The sequence below is a fragment of the Myxine glutinosa genome, chromosome 14 (genome assembly GCF_964187855.1).
Source record: "Myxine glutinosa chromosome 14, kmMyxGlut1.1, whole genome shotgun sequence".
Taxonomy (NCBI): domain Eukaryota; kingdom Metazoa; phylum Chordata; class Myxini; order Myxiniformes; family Myxinidae; genus Myxine; species Myxine glutinosa.
The window spans coordinates 24,436,508-24,460,601 of NC_136274.1; the positions used below are offsets into that span (position 1 = coordinate 24,436,508).

Below are 24,094 nucleotides of genomic sequence, written 5' to 3' on the forward strand. Positions count from 1 at the left end.
GCTGTGGCGTGGCTGTGCTGTCGATACCCCGCCCCCTGTAGGGGAGAGCAGGATCTTGTTGAGGGTGCCGGCGATGACTCACCTACTGTTCGCGAAGGGCACCCTGGGATCTTTAAGCTTAAGGTCCTCCAACTATTACTGGCAGACAGAACACCCAGTTTAACGTGCATCCGAGGGACGACACACATCGAGGCCTCACCTATAGCTACCTGCGAGACACCAGGATGACAGTTTCTACCTGGGCTGAGATAAAAACCCAGGTTAGATGGTGTGCATATCTCGGCCATCCTACCAGCCGCGGTGAACAAAAGGGGGAGGTACTCCGCGATTTAACACTCCTTTCCCCATTCAAGGTGTATGCCAATTAAGTTCCAAGCTATATCGAGCGGTGTATCCTCAAATAAGGTAGCAACGGTGTTTCCATAGTGTTAAGCAGATGTTATAAAAAATAATTTTAAAGCTTTATAAAACCATGAACGAATTACGAAAAGGATATCCGATTGCCTGACGAGATGAGGGGGGCGGGGCCTCGGGGCCTCGGGCAGGTGTGCTGCACTGCAATAAACTGCGCTGGGCGGGGCGTTAAGACACATCGTAAAGGAAAGAAAATAAGGAGGAAACGGAAACTTATGGAAGGAGCGAAAGAGAGAATGAAAGATCGGGGTGACGAATGGATGGAAATGTAAACGAAAGAGAAATAAAGAAGGAAATGGTTGAACGCACGAACGATCGAACGAACGCACGAGCGAACGAAAGAGCGAACGACAGATTGAAAGATGGGGGTGGGGAGGGAGGAGGACTTTGCGAAGAGGAAGGGATTGGAGTCAGGGGAAGAAAATCACGTCGTATCGATAGCATAGACGTGCGAACGATGATGGAGGCGAGGCCGCTGTCTCTGGCTCTCTACCTGTACCTGTGCCTGTTCGGAGCCAGCCTCCCAGGTAACGATGTTTCCTCTACCTTCACTCGCTCATCTCGAATGTCGCTATTCTCACGAATGAATTCTAATTGTTCTTCGCGTTATTTCTCTTTTCGTTCATCAAACGTCATCGTTTTTCCACATTGGTTCCGCTGTTCGTTTCGATCTGTGTTGAGTTTTTATTTTCCCGAAATGATGAGTCTTCATTTGAGAATAGGTGTTTGTGATGGAGATCGTGCAGGTGGACGTAGGTACACGCTGTATGGTGATTCCCCATCGGTGTATGTAGTGCAGGTAGGTACACGCTGTATGGAGATACCCCATCGGTGTATGTAGTGCAGGAATACACGCTGTATGGTGATTCCCCATCGGTGTATGTAGTGCAGGTAGGTACACGCTGTATGGTGATCCCCCCATCGGTGGATGTAGTGCAGGTAGGTACACGCTGTATGGAGATACCCCATCGGTGTATGTAGTGCAGGAATACACGCTGTATGGTGATTCCCCATCGGTGTATGTAGTGCAGGTAGGTACACGCTGTATGGTGATCCCCCATCGGTGGATGTAGTGCAGGTAGGTACACGCTGTATGGTGATTCCCCATCAGTGTATGTAGTGCAGGTAGGTACACGCTGTATGGTGATTCCCCATCGGTGGATGTAGTGCAGGTAGGTACACGCTGTATGGTGATTCCCCATCAGTGTATGTAGTGCAGGAATACACGCTGTATGGTGATTCCCCATCGGTGTATGTAGTGCAGGTAGGTACACGCTGTATGGTGATCCCCCATCGGTGGATGTAGTGCAGGTAGGTACACGCTGTATGGAGATACCCCATCGGTGTATGTAGTGCAGGAATACACGCTGTATGGTGATTCCCCATCGGTGTATGTAGTGCAGGTAGGTACACGCTGTGTGGTGATTGTCCATCAGTGTAGGTTCACGCTATGTGGTGATTGTCCATCGGTGTAGGTACACGCTGTATGGTGATCCCCCATCAGTGTATGTAGTGCAGGAAGGTACACGCTGTATGGTGATTCCCCATCGGTGTATGTAGTGCAGGTAGGTACACGCTGTGTGGTGATCCCCCATCAGTGTATGTAGTGCAGGAAGGTACACGCTGTATGGTGATTCCCCATCGGTGTATGTAGTGCAGGAAGGTACACGCTGTATGGTGATTCCCCATCGGTGTATGTAGTGCAGGTAGGTACACGCTGTGTGGTGATCCCCCATCAGTGTATGTAGTGCAGGAAGTTACACGCTGTATGGTGATTCCCCATCGGTGTATGTAGTGCAGGTAGGTACACGCTGTGTGGTGATCCCCCATCAGTGTATGTAGTGCAGGAAGGTACACGCTGTATGGTGATTCCCCATCGGTGTATGTAGTGCAGGAAGGTACACGCTGTATGGTGATCCCCCATCAGTGTATGAAGTGCAGGAATCTACGCTGAATGGTGATTCCCCATCGGTGTATGTAGTGCAGGTAGGTTCACGCTATGTGGTGATTGTCCATCGGTGTAGGTACACGCTGTATGGTGATTCCCCATCGGTGTATGTAGTGCAGGTAGGTACACGCTGTGTGGTGATTCCCCATCGGTGTATGTAGTGCAGGAAGGTACACGCTGTATGGAGATACCCCATCGGTGGATGTAGTAGTGCAGGTAGGTACAGCTGTGTGGTGATCCCCCATCGGTGTATGTATTGCAGGTAGGTACACGCTGTATGGTGATTCCCCATCAGTGTATGTAGTGCAGGAATACACGCTGTATGGTGATTCCCCATCGGTGTATGTAGTGCAGGTAGGTACACGCTGTATGATGATCCCCCATCGGTGGATGTCGTGCAGGTAGGAACACGCTGTGTGGTGATTGTCCATCGGTGTAGGTACCCGCTGTATGGTGATCCCCTATCAGTGTATGTAGTGCAGGAAGGTACCACGCTGTATGGTGATTCACCATCGGTGTATGTAGTGCAGGAATACACGCTGTATGGTGATTCCCCATCGGTGTATGTAGTGCAGGTAGGTACACGCTGTATGGTGATCCCCCATCAGTGTATGTAGTGCAGGTAGGTACACGCTGTATGATGATCCCCCATCGGTGTATGTAGTGCAGGTAGGTACACGCTATATGGTGATGCCCCATCGGCGGATAGAGGATTTATAAACGTTACTATGAGGTTATTTATTTTTGGTGGGATTGGCCGCTCCCTGATTGATAATCTCGACCTGGGTGGTTTGATTAACAGCAAAGTAATCGAATGTCCGAGGGACCGTGGTCGTCTTTTTCACCTGATCATGGACAGGAGTGACATTTTTTCTCTCCTCAAATTTAGTACAGACTGGGTTTATGGAAAGACAAGTATAATTCTCATTCATTCAAACAAGCTTTGTGAGTACCAGCCTGGATGTTTAGGGGGGCAGTAGCCTGGTATTGGCGTAACGGTTAAGGTGTCTGGCTTAAGGTCTTAGGGACTCAAAATCAAGACCCTGTCGTGCCGTTGAAACGACACCAGGTGGGTTGATTCAGCCTGTCATCCTTCCGAGGTCGGCAAAATGAGTACTGTACGAGCTTACTGGTAACAGGAACACTGCATCAGTGGCACAGCGGTGCTCCCAGAAAAAAAAAACTGATGCAACCACATGCTGCATACAACACTAGAACGGCACTCGGTAGAGAGCATACCTCCGTCAGGCTGAACAGTTTGTTTTGTATCCACTGATAGGCCGGATCTGGATTCGGACCTGAAGCAAAATCTAATCGGCTTGTTCTTGTCACCGAACCAACTCGTCCACCAAGTTTAGTCATAACTCGTCCATAACGTTTTAAAATATCATGTTATTTATCACTTTCGCACGATCTCTCAATGGTGAAGAATCACTTAAAATTAAATAATTCTCTTATCCGAATCCATATCCAGATTTTCACCAAAATCGAATCGATTAGACCTTGTCGCACACACAACCTGTCCACCAAGTTTCGTCCAAATATGCCCATAACATTTTGAGATATGTATCGTTTTTGACCCCATCTCCCAATGGTGAAGAATCACTTTTAAAATTCTAGTAGCCGGATCCGGATCTTCACCAACATCTAATCGTTTCGTCCTTGTCACATAGACTACCTCTCTGCCAAATTTCGTCTGAATCCGTCCACAATTTTTCAAATATCTTGTTCACAGACAGACAGACAGACAGACAGAGGTGAAAACATAACCTTGATCCACCTTCAGTGGCGGAGGTAAAAACAACAGTGAGAAGGTGAGGGTTTGAGGGGAAAATAATTTGGGAAACCGGTGTCCATTGGAACACCTAGCCTCACCTAGCCTAGGAACACCTAGCTGCAGGATAAGCAGCTAGCCTCGTCCAATGTTTTGAAATGCCAATGTGTTCTTTCTGATATTGCGCTAACATAGTGCTGCTTTATTTGAATGTTGTGCTCGATGTACCATTACAAGTACCATCGCCGACGTGATATCGTCGGCGAACAATGGCTACCAGTGTGGGTGTCCTAATGCAACCTCAATTCCCCCCTGTGCATCACTTTCAATCGTGGGAGTAGTTTGGTGGTTGAGTGGGTAAAGCTTTGTTGCATTGACCTCAACGTTGTGGATTTGATTCCCATGGCTGCACAAAGCGAGGTGTTTCCAACGTATCGGTTCCCTGCGATATATCCAGGGTTGGCGCTCGGGCATGGAGCCATTCACGTGTGGGAAGCGCTTTGGTGCCTGGTTAAGAGTACAGGTCTACCGACTTACCTACCTACCTACCTACCTACCTACCGTCCGTTAATTATGGAGCGTTTGAATGAAAATCGCAGTAATTCCTGGCTCACCCTGTAAGGTAATTTAAGCTGACACCTCAATCTTTTCATTCCCATGGAATGTAAAAAAAAAAACAATGGAAGGGCTTTGTAGACATGGCCTAGTTCTTGTACAATTCACATGGGATTACAAGCGCCGAATTAAACGGGCTGTCCAATTCAATTGGTCCTCATCTTGGAATCCCAGCCAGCATCCAATTTAACCTCCGGAGCAAAACAAGTGGTCGCCACCAGAGTTAATTGATTGCTTGGCAGGTTCTCGGCCACAAGGCCAGGAAGATACGAGCTATCAGGCGGAAGGTAATTGCTTTTGAGGGGGAAGAAATGGAGGTAAACACAGGAAGGGAAGATTGGCAACCAGTAAAATTAAGGATTTAAATGGGGAATGCATTGACATTCACAGTGCGTGCGGCGAGATGCATTCGACTCTTTTGTCTTGCAAAGGTTGAATTGAAATGTATTGCCAACATGACGCGGCGGCTCCAACAGAGTAGATCTGAACGTTCCGATTAATTTGCGGCAATCACCCAGGAGATCAGAATGTCCTGATCATTCGTGGCAATCCTGCAGATCCTTTTATGTCAAATGTTTGAGCCGAGCATGCGCTGGTTGCTGATTGCACCTCGTCGGGGTTCGTATCTCCATTTTGAGGGGAGGTTGGGGCGCTCTTAAACTTTCACTTCGAGATTTGATTCTCAGGATCCCGAGAATTCCTGTAGGTGGTTCATCTTTTTGATTTCTTCAGTTTTGTGCCGGAACGTGTTTCTGTGTTTCTAAGGGATGAGGGTTCTGCTTTGCTTCATCAAATCACTGTTAAATCATTTGAAACGTGTGTGTGTGTGTGTGTGTGTGTGTGTGTGTGTGTGATTCTCAAAGGCCCCGTTTTTGGTGGAAATCTTTGGCAACTTTCTGCGTGTTTAACGATAAATCTCCTCTGGTTGGTTTAGAAACGATGCATTAAAGATTGAGAAATCGAGAGCGTCAAACAGTAGAATTCCACCATAATACGACGGAGTCATCTTCAAATAATGAGCTCGCGGTGCAGCGATTCACCATCTAGGCTCTGGCTTTGGTTGTTTGTTTAGTGGAAAGGAATTTCTGGCTTTCTTTTGTGGAATGTTGCTTATTCAGGTCGTTGATTCTTATCTGACGGGTGTGTTCTGCTTTAGCTCTTCTTCACAGTTCTGTCCTGTCGGGGGAGAATGAGGCCCGACCTTTTTTTTCCTTTTTTTTTTTCCCCCCTCGCACGACACGATTCGTGTGAAACCTCGGATTGCCGGACAGAGCTGTGCATCTCCCAAACTCCCGTGAGCTAACTGAGGTCCAAATTCATTCATAAATTTAGTATGCAGCTTAAGCTGCTGGTTGGCATCATTGCTGGGAGCGTTGCTGTGCCGCTGATGCGCTTGAGAAGTATAAAACGCATTGACACTGCCAGGACTTCCAGGAAAGAAGTTGGTATTTCAAAAAAGTGGATCTGGGGTGAAATTAGCGGGGGTAGAAAAGATCAAGGTTTTGGATGGGGGGAAGATGAGAGGTGCTTGTCTGAAAACTTGGGGCCAAGCCTCGACTCTACGAATCGGCTTGTTGGAGGAGGCGTTTGCGTGAAAAACGCATCTTGCTTTCGGAATCGCAATAAATGCCAAGGGGATTGCACTTCTTGTTTCTATTACGAGCAAGGCTCTGGGAGGCTTGAAGGACGCATATGTTGCGGATAGTGGGACGAGTCGACTGAAAGGCATTAAAAGGGGTTTGGACAATCAATACCGAGCAGTTTTGTATCGTCACAGTAGCGAGCTCTTTGAGTACAAGGTTGGAGGAGGATAACCCCCAAGCCAATATAAAATAAAAACTTAGCTTTTCATGGCCACTTCTGACTCCCTGTTCTTAACACCGTCGATCTTGTGAGAAATTGAGATGGATGGCACCAATTTTGGAGATTGCATGTGCACTTCGATAATGGCGTCACGTAAGAAAGTTCATTTGGTACAACAAGCTGTGCGACCCTAGGTTAAAATCCATGCAGAATCGCATGCGATTAACCCCTGCGTTCCGCACCAGGCTCTATTGGACTTCCTCGAACCAGCCAATAATTTGCACCTTCATTCGCTCGTCCGTGCTTGATAGGTCTTGGCGAGTTCCTCACGAATAGGCCATTGTTTGAGGCTCCCCTTTTGTGCAATTGCACATTCCTGTCTTGAAACAAAAGATCCAGCTTTGTGTGCTCTCTGTAGTGGGGCAGATATGTAACAAAAATTGCACGAGATGTTCACATCCGGCAGAAAGTTTGAAATTTTGCATACAGGGGTATTTTGACATGCTGAGTTCAAAAATTGGCGGATCCAAGAGGTCTGACCAATGGACAGGCCGCCATCTTGAATTCCAATATGGCTGCCAAGACGAAATGTTGATAATCCCTATCTTGGGTTCTAAATGACCTGTGGTGCTCAAATTTTGTACACAAGGGTATGTTGACATGCTGAGTTCAATAAGGCAATAATTTGAAATGTCTGACAAATGGTATGGCCGCCATTTTGAATTCCAATATGGCCGCCAAGACGAAATGTTGAAAATCCCGGGTTCTTTGCAAAAGCAATACCAATTCAATGGATCCCTAGTTGACAAATCATATAACAAGTCAAAGAGCTCATTTCAAAGTATATTTCGTACCAGTTGGCAGCCGTAACATGCTGCAAGCTTTTTTCCATTCGTTTTACTTCTCCTACTGCTCATCTCGGAAGCATTGTCCAGAGCAGAAACATAGTTCTGTGCATGGTAGATTAGCAGCAGAACATTTGCAATTTCCAGCCCACCGTTTTTTACACTTGCACTTGATCAGCTCTCGGCACCCTTTTGACGCCTCTGGCATTACTGTCCAAAATGGATGCCAGACATCATCTGCATTTTTAGCCCATCCCCAATCTGCAGGTGAAGGCAGCTCTGGGTTAGCAATTTGGGACTGTCCCCAGATGTGACCGGCCTGAAAGACTGCCCTCTTCACATGTTGACACAGTGCCTCTTTTGTCGGTGGAATATTTTCCGATTGCCGATTTCCCTGAGCAAACAGCTGCTTGCGTGCTTCGTTCACTTTCTTCAGAGGGGAAGTTCTACTGTACAGAACAACGAAGAACCTCTCTATGTTGTCCATGTCATCATCTGTTACTTCCGCTGGTGCATGTGAGATATGATTGAAGACCTCCCCCAAGTTTGGCATGGAATTCCATATGCTCCACACAGTCTTTTTGCCAATCCCTCATATGGCAGAAACAGTATCGCATCCAGAAACAGTATGCAGGAATAGAAGCCCCCATGAGCGTTCAGGGCCAATGTGAGTCGCAATAGTGTGAGCAGCAATGTGCCTGAAATAGTTTCCATGTCCAAATGCCAACCACATTGCACAACCGTCCATAATGCTTGCCATTGCGATAGCCAACACAACCACATCCGTGTCTGTTGCATGAATGACGATACTTCTGTACCCCTGCTGATATGCATGCCAAGCATGTAGCATCATTCGTGAATCAGCCTCTTCATGCGTACATGGTTGAATTTGAGAAACATCAGAAGGGGGCTTTGATTTAACCTCTTCTTCTAAGGTTGTAAGAAGTGTTTTTCCCTCTGGAATAGGCATCGTTTGCAGGGAATCAGCAAGGAAACTGAATAATGTCTTTTTGTTGGAATCTACACGAAGGAAGCTGCTCCAGTTTCATGGCACGGATGTCTGTTCAGTCACATGGAGTGGTATGCCAGTGCCACGACCAAGCCTGGTGCCTTCTTTGAGACTGTCCGTTCTGTAGGTGTCCCACACCACATCAACACGCATCACAGTCCCCTCATTTAACCTTCGGGCAATGTACGGAAGGACCTGTTTCTGTGCATAGTCACCAAATGTCCTGATCACACTGTTGCACTTCTTAGGCTCCAAATGATGGACTAAGGCAGCCCCATCGAAAATACGAACTTCTCCTTTGGGCGCATCACGAGCACATTGTGCTAAAGCTTCCAAACAGGGCAAAAGATCAGCCTTGCCGGTTGGTGGCCGCATTGTATTGATACCTTCAGCCAATGCAGGTGGCCACCCATGACACTCATATTCATAAAATGTGTTAAGATCACCATCTCTAGTTTGGCAAGAAATGTACATTCGTGAGAAGAGCTCCACATTACTTTTCATACGTGTAATCTTCGCCTCAGACTTTCCAGGTGTTTTCTTGGGCTTCGATTTCAACAGTGGCAGATTGTTCTTTGAAATGCTATCATAGAAATTGTCAGAAGGATCCTTGATTCGCTGCCCCACAAATCCGTCAAATTGTGTTTTGCCAGTGTCCTCCATGGATCGCACTGCGGCTATCACTTCATCAGGCATGATGACCTTTGTGTCAAGCACATACAAGTCATTACTGTCTTCTGCAAACGGGTTTCCAAGTTTTTCAAAGGAACTGATTGCATTATTGAGATCTGATGCAAAGGATTTCTGGACACTAGGCAATTGTTCGTGGTGGCGGACATCAGTTTGCCTCTGTCTTTGAAACTGGTCCTCAAACTCATTCAGGATTCTGGCTATTTCTGCACCAGCTACCATCCACCGGCGAAGAGCCCCTTCATTCTCAGTAATTCCAATGACTCCACCATCACCTTTCACATAAGCGTTCTGCTGTTCGTGTATCTGATCGTGTGCCATAGCAGAGAACTTGTGTGATGACTTCTGAGTGACAAAGTTCCCCTTGACAAATTCACGATGGATATCCATGGAATCGTTTGAAAGTTCCTGAAGGTCTGTTACATGCACTGTCAACCATCTGGCGTAATGGTAATGGTCCATGGCAAACATCCACGGAATGATCGCCATGAGAGTCTCCACATAGAGCGTGTAGTTGGCTTCCCGTTGTGATCTTATGAATGCCAAGAGAAGACACTCCAACTGCAGGACTTTATTCCAGTAGCAAAACTGGGGGTACTTTGTAGCCATCTTCTTGCTCCAAAGATCAAATGATTGTAAATCTTCAGTTTCACATGTTTTCCGGTAGTCATCGTATGCCTTTCGCTGCAGAGCGTACAACGCCGCTACTGTGACTTGGTGTGCCCATTGTGACCTCGATATTTGCGAACCTTTGTGAAGACTATCTGCTCTTCCCTCTGTTGTTACACCAGCACTGGTCATTACACTTGCCCAGCCACTCCCCTCCAGGAAGCTGCCGATCGCTTTCAACAAGGCCATCTCTACATGAAGTCCTCCCATCATCACAACAAACTTGTCTTCACCATATATACCTGGCCAAGTCCATTGAATCTTCTTTGCAATTGCATAGAGTGGTTGATCAACGGTCAGAACTGGAACTTGTCCGGGGTTTACTAGTTCTGTCGCCTGCTTGATTAAATTCATTCCATGCTTCACCATTGCCAATGTGTGAGCACTCTCGCGGAACAGAGGTAGCAGTCCTGTAATTGCAGGAGGCCGAGGAACTTCAACCTGCAGATTTGCCATGTATGCTGACCAGGAGATATTATCTTCACTCTCAAGACCTTCCTTCTCCTGCAGACTTTGTACAAACGAAAGCCACTGACTTTCTTTGTCCTGTATTCCGGAGGACACACTTGGAGTGGATGGACCTTTTGGTTTTCTTGGAATGGGATTATTAGTTGGAAATGTTTCAGGAGGCACATCACTGTAAGATGCAGGAAGGGCGGCTATGGTTTTGGAGCGCTGTTTGTTCTCATTCTCAGTGACATTCTCATGATTTCGAATGCTGCCACTTTTGTCATGTGAAACATGTTGTGTCAGTGATAACGCGGTTCCATGAAATGAACTTTGTGCTGATGCTGATGATGGGTTGTGATCTATGTTGTCTAGGTTGCCTGTTGTGAATATTCCACTTCGCAATTTTGTTGGACACACAACGCCGTCATGTTTGTATATTTCTATGACTCTGTTGGCCTCATCTGTGGATACCTCCAGTATGCGATCATAGGAAACACACAAACCATGTTGAAAAAGAACGTCAACGAGATCCCGTTTCCTTGTTTTGCTATGAATGAGAAGACCCAGGTAAAGTGGCAGTGATGTTTCACGTTTCAAATTGTGACGTACTGCTGTAGTTTCCAACCTTCCTCCTCATTTCATAGTGTTGAATGTTACAAGTTGAGTTAAGGATTGCACAGAGACGCCTCCCTTGTTGTTTGCGTTTTGTTTTTGTATGTTTGTACCAGCAAGAATCATTTCCATCAACGCTGCCAATGATGGTGGTGAGTTGTTATATGATTCGTTAACTAGGGATCCATTGAATTGGTATTGCTTTTGCAAAATATCTTTGCGCACAATCTGGGCAGCTCTCATGAGAATGACCGCGTCGTTGTCAGAGCTTTGTCTACAAGCATGCAATAAAGCTTCACCAATGTCCTCTTTGAATGACAGTGCCACTTCATGGTTGCTCTTATGTGCCTCAAGTTGCGGAAGGTGTCTGAGAAGCTTGTCCTTAAGGTGAGTTGAATTAATCCTCTTTGAGATATCACCTCCCAGTTGTGCCAGACGTTCTGTATAAAGCTTTGTGAGATCGGCTAACTTGAAAGTGTAACTGTCATCTGTACACTTCATTTCTTCCAAATAGGCTATCAATTCGGCCAAAGCTACTGATTCTGGTGGCATATTTTCACTTGAACTGGCTTCCTCATTCTTTCTTACAAATGATCTGTATCGAGTGTGGAGAACAGTCATGCACTTCTTGTGATAAACAGCATCTGATGCCGTCATATCACCTACAGACAATCTAGCCAGGAGTTTTGTATCCCTCAATTCTGTTGCCATCAATCGAACATTGGAATCTACATTTTTTGTTGCCGCTCTGTGGACTATTTCTTCATTACTGATAATGCTATCACAAAAGAAACGTGCTAGCAGTACTCTGTTCAACGGATGGAGATTTGAAACTTGTTCTGAGTCTTTTCTTAACAGGCGAGTAAGTTTCTTCACCAAGTTTAAGGTCTGAACTTTGCTTTCTTTCCCTTGATTCAGCCCTGGCCACACGAGAGCTGCTGCACTGCACATAACAGTTTTTGTGCCATTTGGCAGCATGCGCAGCTAGGGTTTCTGCAATACCGCAACCATCATCTAGTCGGGAAATGTTTATCCCGCAAGGCAAGGCACCTAAATCATTCAATGCCTTGAGATTTTGAGCAAGATTATCGTAGACTTCTAGACACGACTGATTGCTGCCCTTACGTGCATCTCTTAGTGGTTCATTTTCAGAACGTTTCTGGCAAAGAGCGCAAATGTTCCAGTCTGTTGGCATTGGAATTGTTGACGATGTTTTCTTTGATTTCGACATTGGATCTGAAAGAGAAAAAACATTAAAAAAACAAATTATTGGAATGTCATGTGAATGTTCAGTTCCGGCAGAAAGTGTTAAATTTCACATACAGGGGTATTTTGGGGCGCTGAATTTCCCAAATTTCTACTGCCTTCGACAAAATTACAAACCCATCAGTAGATTTGAGATGCAACAATTTTCCAGTTATCATAATAATGCTCAAATGATTTAACATTATGACATTACCGTACACTGTGCTATTAAAGCAATGAAAACATCGATGTTTGTCTTGGCGGCCATATTGGAATTTAAAATGGCGGCCATACCGTTTGTCAGACATTTCAAATTATTGCATTATTGAACTCAGCATGTCAACATACCCTTGTGTACCAAATTTCAGCGCCACAGGTCATTTAGAACCCAAGATAGGGAATTTCAACATTTCGTCTTGGCGGCCATATTGGAATTCAAGATGGCGGCCGGTCCATTGGTTAGATCTCTTGGATCCGCCAATTTTTGAAATCAGCGCCCCAAAATACCCCTGTATGCGAAATTTCACACTTTCTGCCGGAAATGAACATCTTTTTCACATATCTGCCCCACTACTGTGGCTTCAGATTGTGTCCATGTGCTCCGCGTCCGTCACAAGCACCGATTCCATGGTGCATAACGGTTGTTCCAACAAAAATGCATTTTTATTTATCGATAGCTGCGGTCATCCCAGGGAGCCAGCTTAGAATCTCTTCCAAAAAAACACGTACTCCATGAAATTTCATCTCTGACATTGTATGAAGACTGTTTAGCGTCTGAACAATGGCGGTGAGATCCGTTTACACTGTGTGCGTGCATGTTATGGACTATGGTCTTTTGGAAGAGATGTGGTATTTTTTGACAATGAGCCTGATTCATCTGTGATGTGGTTCCTGATGATGCCATGTGGTTTCCACAACCCCACCCTCTGTAGCAAGCGTCTCGACGTTTGTTGTAGCTCGTGGATTGTGCATGGACATGTATGTTTGGGGACACAGTTGTACATGTCACCATCAATGTTGGAGTGCATGGTAACACTTTACACGTGACAAATCCTTCACGTTTCTCTGCTTACCATTCGTGTTGATTAATTCCTGTTCCCATGGTAACGGGTTACGGGTCGTGACTCTTTTTTGGGAAGTTTGATTGTGTGTTTGTGTGCGGTTTTTGTTCTTTCGTAATGTACAAACATATGGTCGTGTTTTTTGTTTTTAATTTGTTTTTGCTTATTTACACCCCCCTCTCCCTCATGCTCACCCTTTTCAGTTTTAGTTGTTAGTTGTCAGTTGATTTGTTCGTTTTTTGTTTCATCCTCCCTTTCCCCTGCCGAATCTTGCTGTGCTTCATTCAGCTTGTGTGCAACTTCTTCACCCCCACGTGTCCCCCCTCCACCCCCCCGATATATATATATATATATATATATATATATATATATATATATATATATATATATATATATATATATATATATATATCTATCTCACACTCTCTCTCTCTCTCTCTCTCTCTCTCTCTCAAATTGTTAATTTCTGTATAATACAGTGCGGGTGTTTCTTATACACTGTTCCATGCTTCTCCTTGCCGGCGTTTTTCTCCCCCTGGTTTTGACCTACTCTTTCTTTCTTAAGTCTCTTCTCAGGGTTGCAGATGCGATTGTAAATTTGTACATATAAAATTATGCCCAGTTTAGAAATTATGCCTAGATTTTCTCCTCGTGTTTTTTTTGGTATTTGCACCTTTTCTGTCGCTTGGTTTGCAGTGCACCGATTGTTTTTTTTCCTTCCGGGATTGCTATGATTTTACTGATTTTCCTGGATGAATTGCTTTTGGTGGTACTCTTGTTTTATACTTTTATAATAAAAAGAGTTTAAAAGTCTCTCTCTCTCTCTCTCTCTCTCTCTCTCTCTCTCTCTCTCTCTCTCTCTCTCTCTCTCGCTCTGTCTCTCTTTGTCTCTCTGTCTCTCACTTTGTCTCTGCTGTTGGTGTTTCCACCTTTCCATTTGTTCCCTCCCATTCCCCTCTCGTTCTTCCATGAACCTCAATCATGTATACAATTTTTTTTTTTTTTTTTTTTGTTCTGAGGACTTTGAGCTTGGGAGGAGGTGGGTGGATTGTGTGAGTGAGGGCATGATCCCTGGGGATGATGGGTTCTGTTTGATTTTTCATGGTAATTCTTCAAACGAGTGTAAACTTCTCGTTTTCCATGCTTCAGTCTATAGACCTCGGTTGCGGCAGAAGGTATTTTGCCGGTTGTGCAGATAAGACTGATTTCCCCACAAGATTATGGGAGGGTGAAGGATTAAATGTAATCACTCCTGCCTGACTTGTTTTTCTGGTTCAACCAACTTGGTATCCTATGACTGGATTTTTACCTTCACCACCGAAGGTGGATGGAGGTTATGTTTTCCCCCCTGTCTGTCTGTCTGTCTGTCTGGTTGTTTGTCTGTGAACAAGATATCTCAAAAAGTTGTGGACGGAGTCGAACGAAATTTGGCGGCAGAGAGGCAGTGTATGTGACGAGGACGGAATTTTTTGATTTTGGTGAAGAACCGGATTCAGATCCGGCTACCAGAAATTTTAAAGGGATTCTTCACTATTGAGAGATGGGGCCAATAAAGTAAACGAAAAAACATGTTTTAGGGCTACACACTTTTATTTTTAAAAAAGAAAAAAAAGTAAACCTTTTTAAAAATGATTTTTATTTATTTATTTAATTTTGATGGATGAAAATGTGCCAGAAAAGAGGACCTTGGGCCAAATTTCAGCTCTCTAGGATGTACGGAACCTAGAAAACGAACAGCTCAAATATTTGAAACGGGACAAACAAAGTTCAGATGAAGTTAAATAAAAGTATGTAAAAAAAAAAAAGAAAAAAAAAGAAGAAGATAAACAGCAGGATTTCTCAAAAAGTTGTGGACGGATTTGGACGAAACTTGGTGGACAGGTTGGGTGTGTGAGAATGACAAATTGATTCGAATTTGGTGAAGATCTGGATATGGATTCGGATATGAGCATTATTTAATTTTTAAAGTGATTCTTCACCATTGAGAGAAAAGGCGAAAAGCGGTATATAACATGATATTTCAAAAAGGTTGTGGACGAGTTGGGCAAATGACAAGAACAAGCCGATTAGATTTTGGTTCAGGTCCGAATCCAGATCCGGCCTATCAGTGGGATACAAAACGTAAACTGTTCAGCAATGGCGGAGGTATGCGCTCTACCGAGTGCCATTCTAGTTAACCTTTTTACTCTTTCTCCTTTCTGAATATGGCAAAACCTGATGGTACAGTTAGTTATTAACAAGCCACCGTTTAGGCACTGGCACTGGTGCTGTTTAGGCGCAGGCACTTCATATAACTTTTCTAGTCTACTGATGTCTAGATCCAACCCCGATCGCTCTTTTCAGGGCCAACCTGTCTGGAGCATTGGAGGGAGCGTGCGGATCTTACCTGTCGTGAGCTGAATGTGATTACCTCTCCAGACTAGCCCGAGAGCATGACATTGATGCCATCGCACTCCAGGAAATGACATTGCTGTCCCACCACCTCCTTCTCATTATCAAATCTGCCGTTTTAAATTTGCTGCTGCAGTACATCATGATAAATATGGTGTTGTTACATACATTAGTCACAGACTATATGATTGGTCTGTAATATCTGAGTCCAACACTTCCGATATCTTGTTAGTAAGTTTGAAGATTGGTTGCTGAACAATCAGCTCAACATCCACAAACCACATGTTAGTGTTTGGCGACTTACTGCCCTTCCAGTGTCATGGCATCCTGAAATTCACCTTGGAGATTTCAATAGTCACCACCCCTCCAGGGGATGCAGCATCAACAACTTTGCTGGTGAACAGTTGTCTGATTGGGTTTCGACTAATGAACGTCTCCTCCTGTATGATGCCAAACAGCTCTGCTTCTTCCACGCATGCAGATGGAATAGGAATTACAATCCTGATCTCTGCTTTGTATCAATTGACGAGTCATCATAGCCCTTAATGGGGTTGCGTAAGATGCTCCCTTATTTCCCTCACAGCCAACACCACCCTGCCATCATCAATGTTGGGATTGAAGTGTCGTTTCACTCGTCATCAAAGCTTACTGCTGGAACTTTCGTCAAGCCAATTGCCCAGGTTTTGCCACCGAAGTAGATGAGATCACTTCAAAGATACAAGACCTGAGAATTATAACATAAAGTCCTTTGTCAACTTCTCAATCTGCTGCCACGAACAACATCCCCTGCGGCTACAGAAAAAACTTTCACCCCTTGCTGGCTTCCAGAAACTGAAGCCCTTTTCAAGGAGTATGAGACAACTGGACACCCAGATACAGCTACTCAACTTCTCTCATCTCTTGATGCTGCGCACCATCAAAGATGGATTTAAACTGAACTGATTATAGATTTCACCCATTCTAGCAAGAACCGTCTTCATTGGAACCGTCCCCGCCACCTTGGTGCTGCTAGCCCACTCCAACATCGCTCACCACAAATCCCTGCGGATGCTGTAGCATCAAAGCTCCTCCAGAATTCCAAAGGCATCACATGCCAGCAATATAGGACCAAGGTGCATAAGGAACGTTTTGCTACCATGGCAACAGTATTTCACTACTAACTCTAGCTTGGCATTCCCATACACCTTTCATGAAGTAGAAGAGGCACTCGGTTCAACAAAGTCTGGGAAAGTGGCTGGCCAAGAGTGTATATACCCAGAATTTCTAAAGAATCTGGAGCCTAAATGTATAGCTGGGTGTGCTTCCTTCTTTGCTATCCATCAGTCTGGCTCTATTCCATCGATGTGGCGAATCAAAAGGTTATCACCATACCAAAGCCAGGGAAACTGCAAGATGACACTTTAAGCTACTGACCAACATCATTACACTGCACATCATACATGTTATTTGAGCATCTTCTGCTAATCTGTATCTCGACTCTAGTTGAGTGTTTCATCCCAATGGAACAGGCAGGATTCAAACCAGGGAGGAGCTCTGTGGATCATGTCCTGGCTTTAACAATGTACATTGAGGATGGATACCAGCACTCTTTCAAGAGTGGTGTTGTCTTGATAGATCTGTCAGCAGCTTATGACACAATTTGGAGATCTGGGCTCCTTCTTGAGACAGCAAAGCCCCTTTGTTGCTGTGCAACCATGTGGGTACTAGCATCTATGCTCATCAACTGCCATTTCAGTCTTACTTGGGGATGTGACCAGTGCACCAAGAACTCTGAATGATGGTCTCCCTCAAGGATCAGTGTTATCCCCGATGCTTATCAACATATACAGGGCCTTCAGAAAGTATTGTCCTGTTAACCCTGGCGGTTAACACCGCTGGGTGACGAATAGCCGTAACTGACCTTTATTCCGAGGCGCGTAGCCAAAACTGGTGGTTGGTCCATCGGGTGTGGTGAGGTAATCAAGGTGCCTACCTAGAAGGAAGCACACAGGTTTATTCTCGGACCCACGAACACATAAACACACACAACAAATAAAATGCAACACAATAATGGTTGAATAAAAATAAATGCAAGGCGAATAAAAATGAACAGTGACAACAACAACAACATGCATTTTAAAGGCCATTTTCCCTGCGAGAGTGGGGGTTAGCCTTGCGGTCCCCATGACAATCTTCTCCATTTTGCCCTATTTTCTGCATCTCTCCTTGTTAACCCCTTTGCCCGCATTTCTTCTTCCACCATCTTTAGCCAAGTCTTTCTCGGTCTTCCCCGTCTTCTACTTCCTTCTACATTCATTTCCATCACTCTTCTCAACCAGTCACTTTCATCCTTCCTCAACACATGACCAAACCATCTCAACCTGTTCCTCTTCACAGCATCAATCACAGGCTCTATTCCCATCATCTTTCGCAATTCATCATTTGTCTTCCTCTCTCTCAACGATACTCCGCACATCCGTCGAACCATTCGCATTTCCACCCTTTCCAACCTTCGTTGCTGCTCTACTTTCATTACCCATGTCTCGCTCCCATAAATCATAACACTTCTCACACATGCAGCATACACCTTTCCCTTCAGCTTCAACGACACTCCCCTCATCATCAGCACGCCACTCAATTCCCGAAACTTCTTCCATGCACATCTCACTCGAGCAACCGTTGCCGAGTCTGATCCACCTTCTCCATTCAGCATGTCTCCGAGGTAGCAAAATGTTTTCACACCTTCCAGCTTCACGCCGTCTCCAAGATCCAACTCAACATTTCCTCCATCTGCAGCTCCCTCTGTGCACACCTTACATTTGAATGTAGCTGCCACACTGGTTAATGACCCTCTCAGACCACTACATTTTTGATGAACCCACTCAGCGCACATTGTACACTGAATGGAGTTCACTCCGACACCCTTCCTACACACAGCACAGGGCCACTTCCCAGTTCTTTCCACCTCACCACATGCTTTACCACTTGCCATCACCTTCGTCTTTCCGATATTCACCTTCAGACCTTTTGTCTCCATACATTCCTTCCACGTGTTCATCTTTTCCTTCAGTCCATCCATACTTTCCGCAATCAACACCAGATCATCTGCATACAACAACTCCCACGGTAAACCCTCCTTTACGTTCTGAGCCAGCACCTCCATCACAGCTACAAATAGTAGTGGACTTAGTACCGACCCCTGATGCACTCCCACCTTCACCTCGAACTCACCACTGTTCCCGTCCTTCGTCCTTACAGCTGTGCGCGCTCTTTTGTACATTGCCATCACTACTCTGATCAACCATTCCTCCACTCCTAACTTCCTCAATGCCCATGTCAATACTTTGCGTGGAACCCGATCGAATGCTTTCTCCAGATCAACAAACCCAAGAAACAACTTCTTCCTCTTCTCCATGTACTTCTCCTGCAACTGCCTCACAATGAAAAGCGCGTCTGTCGTTCCTCTTCCTGGCATAAATCCAAACTGCATTTCGTCGATCTTCACTTTCTTCCTTATCCTCCTCTCCAACACCCTTTCCCATACCTTCATTCCATGCTCCAATAACTTTATCGCTCGGTACGAGCCACACTCCAGAGGGTCACCTTTCCCCTTGTATAGAGGGACGAGGGTACGCAGTTCCCAATCCACTGGAATGCGGCCTTCTTTCACCACCAGATTACAGATCTCTGTCATTCTCTTCACACCCCAACTTCCTGCTGCCTTCAACATATCTCCCACAACTCCCGTCGGCCCTCCCGCTTTTCTACCCTTCATTGCTTTTATCGCTTCCTCAACTTCCTTCTCAGTTATCTTCTCTGCCGGTCCTAAAACTGGGTTACTCTCTATGTTGCCATCCCATTCATTCTCTGTATTCAACAGCATTTCCATATATCTTTTCCATCTTCCTTTAATTCCATCTGGGTCGACAACGATTTGTCCCACTTCATCTTTCAAGCAGCTCACTCCCATCACATCACACCTCTCTTTCGCTATCTGCTTTGCAATCCTGAATACTGCTTTCTGACCCTCTTCCGAATCCAAGCGTTCTCCGAACATTTTCCTACATGCCTCCTGCGCCTTTGCTACCTCTTTCTTTGCAGCCTTCCTGGCTGCCTTATAACTTTCATGCTCTGCTGTTTCTGCTCCCGTACCCTTCGCCTTCTGCCACTCCTTGAACTTCTTCCTCTTCTCGTCAATCCTCTTTCCAACTTCATCATCCCACCACCATGTTTCCGAGTGCCTCGGTGGTCCTTTTGTCCATCCACATACCTCACCAACGGCTCCCAACAGACTAGCTTTCATTGACATCCAACCACTTTCAAGCTCAACCACATCATCCTCGACCCTACTCAGCCTCTCTTTTAATGCCTCCCTTACTGTCACCTCTTTCAACCTCCACACCTTCATTCTCGGTTGGTACTTCACCCGCCGAGCTCTCCTCGCACCTTTCACCCTTATGTCGCAGACAACCAAGTGGTGCTGTGAAACAGCCTCCTCCCCCGGGATCACCTTTGTGTCTCGGAGGTGCCCCCTATCTCGCCTACGCACCATCAGGTAGTCAACGGTTGTCGTCGACCCACCTGACGTGTATGTAACAAGCTTATTATCCTCTTTCTGGAACTGAGTATTACAAATCAACAAATCAGCTCCATCAGCAAACTCCAAAATCCTTTCACCTTCTCCATTTCTCACACCATATCCGTAACCCCCATGAACTCCCTCAAAACCATCCATACTCCTTCCCACATGTCCATTTAGGTCTCCTCCTACCACAACAACTTCCTCATCTTTCACGTTTTCCATCAGCTTCTCTATCGCACACCAGAACTTGTCCTTCTCTTCATTGCTCCGACCAACCTGCGGAGCATATCCCGAGATGACGTTCACCAAGAGCTTTCCAATCATCATTTTCACCATCATCAACCTATCACTCACTCTAGTCACACTCACCACACTGTCTACAAACTCCTCAGAAAACAGGACACCAACACCATTCATGCCCTCCAGGCACCCTTGCCACACAAACTTGTATTTCTGTCCCTGCCTACCCTTCACCATTCTCACACCACTTCCCTTCCATCTCATCTCTTGCACACAACATATGTCCACTCTTCTTCTGACCAATACTTCCACCACTTTTCCTGATCTCCCTGTCATTGTCCCTACATTCCATGTCCCAAACCTCAGAAACCGATCTCCACTTCGGGCTGTACCCTGCCCACATGTAGTTGTAATTGTCATGGTTCTCTTTTTGAGGCAATGTTTTTTATGGCCGGATGCCCTTCCTGACGCCAACCCTCTTAGTCGCCTCCTACGACACGCAGGGATACGGCGTACCTATTCTTATCCAGGGTACACACTGGGAAACGTTTAAAACATGGAAATCCTGGGGGAGGGGGGGGGGCAGGATCACCACTGCGGTTTAAACATATTTAAATAAATATTTAAACAAAACCGGGAAAAGTCTCTAAGTGAGAACGTGGATTTGAGAAAGCAGGAGCAGAGGTGAAAGAACAAACGAGAATATAGGGGGCGGGGCACAAGTCGAGACGAGGAGGCCGCACGAGACACCAGGCCGCACGAGGCGCGGACAAAGAAACGACTAATTACACACAAATTTGCAACAACTACAAAACCAAAACCAAATAGAAACACACAATAACACATACACAACAAAATACGCAGCGGAAATTTGACAAAGAAACGAACGGGAAAACACTCAAACTTTGATGCCGTGGAGAGATCAAAGCAAGCCCCGTCGCTCGAGGGACCAGAAGCGGAATTCCCACGGTGAGAATAGTAAGCGGAATTAAGCGGAGCGGAAGCGGAATAAAAATGAACAGTGAGGTAAATCTAATTCCCCACGGTGAGACGTCTCCACTCAGACACGAAAACGGACAAGGGAAAAGATAAAAGAAAAGAAATGTTCCCTTTTTAAATGGCCGGCACTCAACTCTGGTCCAACAAGATTGTTGAATGAAGTCGGCAGTACAATGCGGCCCGAAGCCGCTCGCATGGGAAACGCACCAACAATGGCATGGAGTCGCTCCCCACAGCGCCACGTACGTGAGGTAATTCATATGGCTGGTCCTCCTCCTGTCCTCACTCCGTCCGAAGCGCCAAGTGCCCCACAAACCACCACCAACACCTCCTCCTCCAACGTTGCAAAAGCTCCGACAAGCTCTCTTCACAAGCGCACCCAAGACAAGCGACTGCCTGGGACAAAAGCCAGACCGAGAGAGAGAGCTCACAAGACTCTTCTTCCTCCTTTCTGAACCTTCTTGCTCTCACATCACTCTCCCCAATCGCCGAGCTCCGTCGAATCGCCCCATGGTCTTGCTTGACCAATGACAAACTTCATGGTGTGGCCTTTTCCTTTACTCGGTTGGTGAGTGGGGTTTAATTGTTGATCGAGAACGTTTGGCTTCTGTCGACATGGTGTCGACACATTGATCAACACATAACACCGTCCAGTGTTGCTTTGGCTGAATGCTTAGTGTCATTGTCCAGTTGGAATGTAAATCTTTGCAGCAGTTTAAGATCTTTTGCACTCTGAAGCAGGTTCTCCTCAAAGATTTGCCTGTATTTGGCTCCATTCATTGTTCCCTCTATCCTTACAAGTCTCCCAGTCCCTGCCGCTGAAAAGCATCCCCATAGCATGATGCTGCCGCCACCATGCTTCACGGTAGGGATGGTGTTAGATGGGTGATGAGTTGTGCTCAGTTTCCACCAGAAGTAGTGCTTTACACTCAGGCCAAAGAGTTAAGTTTTCATCTCATCAGACCACATAATCTTTTGCCTCATGCCCTCTGAGTCTTTCACGTGCCTTTTTGCAAACTCCAAGCGTGCTGTCCATGTACCTTTTTCTCAAGAGTGTCTTCCATCCTGCCACTCTCCCATAAAGCCTATATTTGTGAAATGCTGACTGCGTCCTTCCGGAATGTTATCCCATCTCAGCCAAAGAACTCTGCAGTTCTGCCAGTCGTCATTGGGTTCTTGGTCACCTCCCCAACCAAAGTCCTTGCCTGATTGCTCAGTTTGATCAGACGACCAGCTCTAGGAAGAGCATGGGTAGTTCCATATTCTTTCCATTTCCTAATGATGGAGCTCACTGCACTCTTGGGAACTTTCAACACTAGAAATTATTTTATTCTCTTCCCCAGATAAATACCTCCTCACAAGTCTATCTCTGGTTTCTATGAACAGTTCCTTGGACTTCATGGTAGAGTTTCTGCTCTTACATGCACTGTCAACTGTGGGCCCTTATCTAGTTATCTCGAAAGGTGTGTTTCTTTCTAAATCATGTCCAATCAAGTTGAAGAGACATCTCAAGGATGATCAAAGGAAATTGGTGTGTTTTGCCAAACTCCAGTCAGGTTTTCTCAGCAGTGGCGTCCTCCTGGATCTCCTACCATAGAAACCCCTTTCATTGAGTTGGTGACAGATGGTGTGAGTTGAAATTGTCGTACCTTGTGTGAAGGTCATGTCGTGGAAGTGTGTTTGGGACTCGAGACTCCAATGACCGGAAACAGGTTTACAAAAGATCAAGACTTTATTAACTACTAGTTCACTTGTTTCAATATAATAAGGAACTACAATACCATAACGAATTTAGTAATTCAAGTCGTTGGTTCTTCCTCATTGGCCGGTGCTCTCCTGGCGCTGCTTTCCCATTGCATACTCGTTCGTCCGTCGGGCAGATGTTCTCGTGGCAAGTCCTCCTGACTCAAAGTTTGCTCTTGCTTATATGGGCAAATTGGAGTTAATCCTCCGTGCGCTGAATGTTAATCCTCCGTGCGCTGAAGCTCCTTGGTCATCCACAACCGCCTCCCTGCTGGGGAGGTTCTTCACCCTCTTTGCATCCCGATGTCCAAAAACAAATAGTGCGGGCTTGGGAATGTGTGTTAGCCCGGGGTCGTAATAAAGGTGGACAAAAGGACTCCCAGCTTCGACAGAGCGAGATACATTCCTGACATTCTTACAACCACCTGCTAGTACCTGCTTCCAACCAATGAGTTATACTGAGTTACAATCAATGAGTTACATTTCCACAATTCCCTCATCTTTTTGTTTTTGTTTATATTAACCATTAATCTAAACATCAATAAAAGTAAACAATCAATCACTACAAGTAAACATCAATACAAGTATAAGTAAATAATCAATCACTACAAGTAAATATCAATACAAGTATAAGTAAATAATCAATCACTACAAGTAAATATCAATACAAGTATAAGTAAATATCAATACAAGTATAAGTAAATAATCAATCACTACAAGTAAATATCAATACAAGTATAAGTAAATATCAATACAAGTACTCAAACCACAACTTTGGTAATTACATTCCCTTGGGCATACACCGTCATCCTGCAAGAATCACAAAACATTTCGTTGGTCATTGACTCCTTCCATATTGTTCAATCTATTGCATTTGCATCACAAATATCTTTTCAAAACAACACTTCACCATCACCAAGATACAACAATTTCACTTCATTTTCAAGTTTTGTAAAGCATCTGCAACATCTGGCAAAAACGTTTGCCTCCACACAAATGTTGACTCTTTGTTTGAAAGGAAGGGC

The 24,094-nt window shown here is 45.3% G+C and overlaps 1 protein-coding gene across 1 annotated transcript in view; it reads left to right on the forward strand.

Annotated features, from left to right (window-relative positions):
- Nucleotides 1-785: 785 nt before the first annotated feature.
- Nucleotides 786-24,094, forward strand: part of LOC137439503 (nectin 1b) — a 66,504-nt gene continuing 43,195 nt past the window's right edge. Inside the window, exon 1 of the mRNA XM_068135302.2 lies at nucleotides 786-941. Coding sequence (XP_067991403.2) covers nucleotides 872-941 — 70 coding nt within the window. The 5' untranslated portion in view covers nucleotides 786-871. The remainder of the gene's footprint in view (nucleotides 942-24,094) is intronic.